The sequence below is a fragment of the Argentina silus genome (assembly GCF_951799395.1).
Source record: "Argentina silus genome assembly, chromosome: 2".
Classification (NCBI taxonomy): domain Eukaryota; kingdom Metazoa; phylum Chordata; class Actinopteri; order Argentiniformes; family Argentinidae; genus Argentina; species Argentina silus.
Genome location: NC_139656.1, coordinates 21509707 through 21517202, shown reverse-complemented (window position 1 = coordinate 21517202; position 7496 = coordinate 21509707). Strand labels below are relative to the sequence as shown.

At 42.8% G+C, this 7496-nt stretch overlaps 1 protein-coding gene across 1 annotated transcript; it reads right to left on the bottom strand.

Moving 5' to 3' along the window:
- Nucleotides 1-273: 273 nt before the first annotated feature.
- LOC310801451 (neurite extension and migration factor-like) lies at nucleotides 274-5460 on the bottom strand (the record flags this gene model as incomplete). Its single annotated transcript, XM_083665490.1, has 2 exons — nucleotides 274-4262; nucleotides 5385-5460. The coding sequence occupies 2 exons, from the start codon at nucleotides 5458-5460 to the stop codon at nucleotides 274-276; spliced, it is 4065 nt and encodes a 1354-aa protein (XP_083521616.1).
- Between the last annotated feature and the right edge of the window lie 2036 nt (nucleotides 5461-7496).

Sequence of the window (7496 nt, the reverse complement as noted above, 5' to 3'; positions counted from 1 at the left end):
CAGCCACAGTAGTTTGAAATCCAAGTCAAGCTGGAGACAATCACTCAATAGGTAGTTTCAGAGGAACAAATAAAATCTCACATGCAAGTTATTTCAGCTCAACTTGGTGTGAAAAAGAAGGAGGCAGGGTAGTCATGGTTAATGTCTTTGCCATGCAACACTTGCATTTAAGTCAAAAGCGAGAACAGTGGAAAAGGAAACCCTGGGAACTGAGCAAGCAGCGGGAGAATATAGTTTGAGGGGAACTTATTTTGCAGCCATGGTTACAAAATATTACCTCAGTTTCTCATAAGAAGACATCAACGCTACTTTCTTGTTCGAGTCCCGCTTCCCTGTATTGTTTTCGTCCCTGGCGAATTTTGCACTGGTTTTGTGACGGTACATTTTTTTGTGTGCAGGCCCACACATTCCAGGTAAACCCAAGTTGGTCTTGTTGAACATGTTACAGTCAAGAGTGAGAGGGGGGAAGAAGGGGTTGGGGGGAATTAACTTGGCTTGGTTTTTAGCTCCTCTGCCAGTTGCCTTCCTTCCCCGCCCAGCCCCAGGGGATGCAGCATAACCACCCTTTTTCCTATTATCAGGCGTTGTTCCCGCCAGGATTTTAAGTGTCTTAGTCTTAAGGCTGTTGGTCTCTGGAGGCTGACAGATTCCAGACATAGTGTCCCACAGCGGCTCAATAGAGACCTTCATAAACCTCTGGACCTCTGCCATCCCAGAGACTATGTTAGACAGAATGTTAGAGGGCTCCTCAAACTCTTGCTGATCATCATGCACAGAGTTATTGTTGTTACCGTCTGCCCAGCCCCCGCTTTGCTCCTTCAGTAAAGGCCAGTCCTCTGAGAGTCGGGCAAGTCCTCCACTCTCTGCATCCATCCTTGACAGATTTGGGAATTTCGTCTGGCCTTTAGAAATCTCTGCATCAAGCAGGGCCTTCATCTTTTTGGATGAACGAGAATTTTTGTTTTTGTTTTTCTCCGTCTTGGCAGCCCTGGGAGTCTTGGTTTTCTTCATGCCCCTCTGTTCTTGTGCAGAGCCTTCAACTTGAACTAGGTTCTGTTTGCTGGTTGTTTTCCTTTTTGACTTGGGACCTTTAGTACTGCCTCCAATGGATTTAGCCTGCTCATCAAAAACATCTGCACTGACATTCTTATCAATTAACCCTGTAGCATCCTCATCATTGAAAGTATGGAACTGGAACTGATGATTGTTTATGGCTCTGCCATCATGCTTTTGTTGTTGCAGGACACTACATTCCCACTTCATTTCAGGTGTAGCTGAAAGAGTCAATTCTCCTGGCTCTGGAAAATCTCTGGCTTTTCCCAGGCTTTCTCCCATTACCTGCGGAGACAAATTTGGAGTGTCAGGTGGCGACATCTCTGATAAAGATGAGTGCCTAAACTTATCAGGGGTGAAGTTGGAGATGTCCAGTAGGTCTGTGGATTCCCTGAGAGGAGTGATTTCATCAGTGCTCTGCTGGATCACCAGTTTGGGACTGCAGTGGGCCAAGAAGTTATCATTCACATCCTCTTCATTGTCCTTCTCACAGGACTTGAGACTCAGAGAGCTATAATTGCTAGAGGTGGCTGATAGTGAACCCACTGAGTCAAAGCTGACCAGTCTGCCATTTTCAGTGCTCAAGATTACTCTATGGTACTGCACATGTCCCTCTTCAGCTGAGACCTGGCAGCCCTGTAAGCCTGAGTCTACCTGTGTTGGCTCCTCAGACAAATAAGTCTCATCATACAACAGTCTGTTGGTGTCCAAGTTCACTTGACTATATTCTGACACAGGCAAGTTGTTTGTTATTGGTAAAGGCATGGTACTGGAAAAGCTAGCACCTATATTGGCAGATTCAGGTGGAATGTCAGGTTCAAACGGCAGCTGTTCAGCGTCAGACTGCCATGTATGAGGGACGTTTGGCTCCATCTGATTGGAGCAGTTTGGGGGGGATTGTTGGAGCTCTGACTCAGATGGAGGAGAGAGAACGCAGCTCTGGGCCAGTTGGAGGTTTGTGAATTGACACTCCTCCTCGGAGATGCCATGGGGAAAGTGCCGAGATTGTTGCTGGGGGAAATATGAGATTCCTGTGTTACTTGATGAATCTGATGCATCTAGTAAGGTTTGGAGGTAACCTCCAGGGATGACTGGTAGAGCAGTATTATCAGACTGTGTTGTTGTTGTGCTAGGAGAGGAGCAGGGGGCTGGTATAAAACTGGTGTTTTCAGGGTTGATAATGTCATCAGAAAGCTGGGTGTTGCCCGCAGTTGAGTAATTAATGTCAGGGTTCTGATTAAGGGCTAGGTCGCCAAACTCTTGTAGGTTTCGCTCAGTTTTGATATCCTCTTGCTGAGCATCTTTCATTTTTTGGGACCTCAGTCTGGCCTCACTTTTAAATTTCCTTATTTTCACAAACTTATTTCCCAGTCTCTTCAGCTCCCTCTCTTGTGATCTGCTTTTTCCTGTGACACCGCCATGGTCTAATCTACCAGCACAGTGAGACGTTGTTGTTGTTAATAACGTTGTATCTGTACAGACAGGCTCATCCTCAGCACCCGTCTCTTGCTTGTGATGGCTGTGGTTTGGAGAATGGTCTACAGTGTGAATTCTTTGAATCCTGACTCTATTTGCAATCCTGTATTTTCGTTTCGGAGAACTTGAATTGAAGGGTCGCCTGCAGCCATTGAGATATTTGTTTTTATCACCAGAAGCCAGCCTGCGCTTCTCCTGCATCTCCTGCCGTCTCTTTTGCCAGTAGTTTTTCAGTGGGGCCAGTCTCTGGTATTTATGAACTAAATCCTTACTTAAGCTCACTGTTGTCTCTGATGTGTTGATTTTACCAAGCTTTACTAACATGTGCTTCTCCCCTTTAAATCTGTTTATGATGATATATTTGATTATCACTGGAGGGTCTCTCCGTGCAGATTTTCTTCTCTTCTTTGGACACCAGTCGTCATCCTCCTCTTTTTTCAGACCGGCTGGCTGTTTGTCTCGCTTCTCAGTGTTCCTCTCACTCTCGATAGAGTCCACGTCATACAGATAGTCCTCACTGTATCGAACCTTCCTCTTGGCCCGTAGCCCGTAGCTCAGCTGACTGGATGAGCTGGAGTTCTCTCTGGATAGGAAACGGTGTTTTCGTTTGGTCTGGCACGTGTCAACAGAGGAGCCAGTGCAGGAGCTGTCATCGCTGTACTCACCAGAGTCCTCTGTGGAGTTGTTGAAATCAAATAGGTAGCTACTCTCTGGACTGACATTAGGCGTCCCTTCAGCAGAGCTGCTGCTGCCTTTGTCAACCTTTTCTCCAGCCACCCAGACCTTCTCCTGTGACCCATCAGCCCCCTTCTTGATTGCCTCACTCTCCTTTTTAGTCGCAACGCTAGGGAAGAAGTTAAACTGTGTTTCCTCCTGAATGGCATTGGTTTTCTCTCTGACATTGTCCTGGAAGGACTCATAGCGGATCTTAAGTGAGCACACGTCGCTGCCCAGGGTGGAATCCTCATCCTCATCGTCAAACATGTAGTTATCTACATCCTCCTCTGAGAAGAGATTGACAGAGAGCTCGTTCTTAGAGCAGAGATCGAGCAGCTCTATCTTGCTCTCACTAATAAATGACTCAAAGCAGCCCCAGTCCTGGCTGGAGTTGGCAAGCAGAACCTCCTCTCCGTTGCACTTGTCCAGGAGCAGGCCCTCGTAGATACTCTTTGAGGTGGGGTCCTCTGAGTCGCTATCCTCTGATGACTTCTCCTCATCCTGCTTTTCTGATGCTCTAACCTTGTGTGCCGGGTAGCTAAGTAGCTGGTCAGAGAGCAACTGGTCCCCATAGCGGATCCCATCCCCAGAGCTCATGCACTGCATGGCCATATCAGAGACAGGACAGCTGTCGTACTCCCGGCTCAGACCCAGCCCTGGCTCAGGCTCAGTGGCATCCTCTATGAAACAGCCAAGGCAGGTGCGGCTCTGCTGCATTAAGCAGTCCCCAGACAGAGCAGATACGCTCCCTGACTCCATCATGGTGAAAGCTGCCTTATCACTACAGTCCTCTGGTAGAGACCAGGGACTCACCCCCTTGGTGGCACAGGAGGTGAGGGAGATGGCATGGGTGGAGGAGTCATCGCTGATGTTGGGCTCTGGGATCTCTGTAGGGTTTAGTGGTGAGGAAGGGCTCAGAGAGGTTCTCTGACACTCATGGCCTCCTTCTGGGTCATTACCAGTGGGTGGAGGGGTGGTATTATATGGCTTCAGATTACTTTCCTGGTTATGTGATTCTGTAGAGCAGAACAGAGAGATGATATCAGATGTCAGGTCATACAGTGCAGAACATGGAGCATGTAGGAGGGTATTTTAACATTCTGTATTTGCCTACCAAATATCGCCTACCATTTTAACTGGTGGAAAATCATTCAGTTGTTATTTCTATATAAGTAATTGTGCAATATAAAACCATTTGACATCTCAACCATCTCAAATTTGTATTTCAGATTATCAGACAGAATAATAGTTAATTACATGTCATGAATCCAGAATCCCACATATCATCAATAGAAACAATAGTCTTTCTTTAATTATTTTTCTTTCTAACTTAATTTGTCTCTTCCTCTCCCAGAGAGTGAAAATGCAGCAAATGGGCTGCACAAAGTACTAATTGTGTACACAGACCTGGCATAAAAGAGCTACTTTTGAAAAAGTGAATGCTGCTGAGGAAAATTAAAAAGCCATCATTGTGGTTTTTGTGCTCTATCATTTGAGGTGAAAATGCATTGACAATAAAAGAAAAAATAGAAATTAATAATGGGGACATTTCGGTCGAAATAAGGAAATAATTAGACCATTTTGCCAGTCTGAATAGATATTGATGCATGGCATAACAATGGTAATATATTTTTCCCATTTTTAATACCTTTTCCCCCCTTAACACTCAGGGCCATTTGTCAGGAAAAGACTATTGTACTTCAAAAGTTATAAAAGCTAGCAGTAAACATTCCTAATACTGGACTGTTTTAGAGCATTAAACATTACTGATCCATTCAGAGGCAGCAAAGGTTAAGGTCACTAAATATCATGGCTGAGCTTCTTGCCTTTCAGTTCTCATAAGGTCACAGACAAACTAAATAGCAGAGGAGGCGAAAAGAATGTGTAGTAGGGCTCAGTATCGTATAACCAGCAAGAACATTTTAAATAATGTAGCAACATTCCCTCTTTTCCTGAACATGAATTTCACAATTCTATGACATATTACATCATATCCTGGATTATACCACTCTTAGAATACAATATACTTCAGGTATACAACTGAGGTGTTAAATTGTGGTGTTGTCCATGAGTTAACATTTCAAATGGTTTTCAAGTAACCGGTTTTTAGCAAAAAAGCAACATAATAACATCTTTACCATTCTGATCCACTCTGTTGATCGGTTCCAGGTTTTGTGCCAGCACAGCAAAGTTGGTTTCTTGTAAAACATCCATTAATTAAGTGTGGTTCTAGTTGCCCCTCACATTATTGCCACTCTCCAACCTGCAGAAACAGACAGAGAGACACAAAGACATGACGAAAATAAAGGTGGTGCTGCTGCCCAAAATAAAATGCTTACAGCAACAAATACAGGCCTATAAGGTCAGGATCTAGAGTTAAATTACATCAACATAATATCAAAGAAATTGAAGTCACACTTATTTTACATATTCAATATTCCTTGCTCTTGCCATATTGTTCATTTTTCTTTTTGCAGCCATTGAGCAAATCCAAATGGCCAGATTAATGAAGGTTGAGAAGAAGCAATAAGAGGTTGCATAAAACCAGCCCATTGTCCAACAATCATGTCCAATTTAACACATTATTAAGCCATGTTGTTTCATCTCTTGGAGGCCATTTGTGACAAGGGTTTGTTAGCCACATGAAACCGACTCTCTGCCAGCACTGATTCACAGCCAGCACCAACCATAATGTTAAGCCTGACCATACTGTAGGTCTGTTTACCACTGTGCACTGATGATAGACTCTGACGTCTTTGGTCTACATTGCAAACTCTTCACCTCAAAATAGTCTAATCCCAGTACAGAAGGTTAATTGGAAACAGGGTAGAGGGCTTATAAGGTTCGTAGGGACACAAATTATCTTCACCATGATATGTGCAAAGGTAGAGGGCCAGCATTTTACAATTTTGCAATTACAACAGCTGAGACAATATTTTATAGAGTAGTAGAAAGGACAGAGGATGACAGTGTGACAGAGGAACTGCAACCTCAGCTCGAGATCATTAAAGTAGAGAGAAATCTCATGTATTATTTTCAACGCACCAACATTATTTGAAGTGAAGGGAGAATCATCAGAGGACCTCACTGTAAAGGAATCATTACATTTTCTCATTCCTTTTGATGCTTTGTGTCAAAAACATCATCATTCTTGACACCTTTTATAAGCTAATATAAAGGTTATTAAAAATCTAAAGATGGTGAATAATTCCTGTATTCCTGTACATATGTCAGAAATAGGCAGATAGAGGATACATAGTCCAGGTACTATACAGATAGAGGATACATAGTCCAGGTACTATACAGATAGAGGATACATAGTCCAGGTACTATACAGATAGAAGATACATAGTCCAGGTACTATACAGATAGAGGATACATAGTCCAGGTACTATACAGATAGAAGATACATAGTCCAGGTACTATACAGATAGAAGATACATAGTCCAGGTACTATACAGATAGAGGATACATAGTCCAGGTACTATACAGATAGAGGATACATAGTCCAGGTACTATACAATACAACTAGAAACAACAGTGAGAGCACAGGAGACATTTTTATTTGTTGTCGTCTCCAAACTGTGAACTGGTGTACCACCATTGCGCGACTCTGTCCACACTAGTTTATGCGACACAGTCACGCTAAAATGATCTAGCTGTCGTAAGACAATGGTGTACCATTGCATTGTTTTTTTATTTAACCTTTTTTTTTACTAGGTTAGTCTCACAGAGATTAACAATCTCTTTTACAAGAGAGACATGGCCAAAATAGCAATTTATCATAAAATGCAAGAACAACAGTTACTGTATATTTTACACTATTACATCACACTGCACTATGAATGCCCTCATCTCTTTGCTTGGGGTCCAACTGAATGAATTCAGGAAAACAATTAGTTCACGGCTGAGCAAACTATGTTTGAATCCATACAAAAATAAAGAAAAACAGCTCCAACATTGTCATATTTGCTGATGCATTTTAATTCATAGTAATATTAGCATATTAGAAAAAACAAAACTCCACTAACAGGACTGATGGGTTTTGGTCTCAGTTTGCTTTATTTGGATTTAAATATAGTGTAATCAAGCCTTCTATACAGAGGGAAAAGGGGGAGCAACAATATAAGCAATATGAAAGCAACAAATATAAATCCTGATAAGAGATACATTAATCCGTAAACCCCTAAACCAGAACACATCTCATTGTGAATAACCATGAATGAGCATCTTAAAGGAAGGAACAGGTA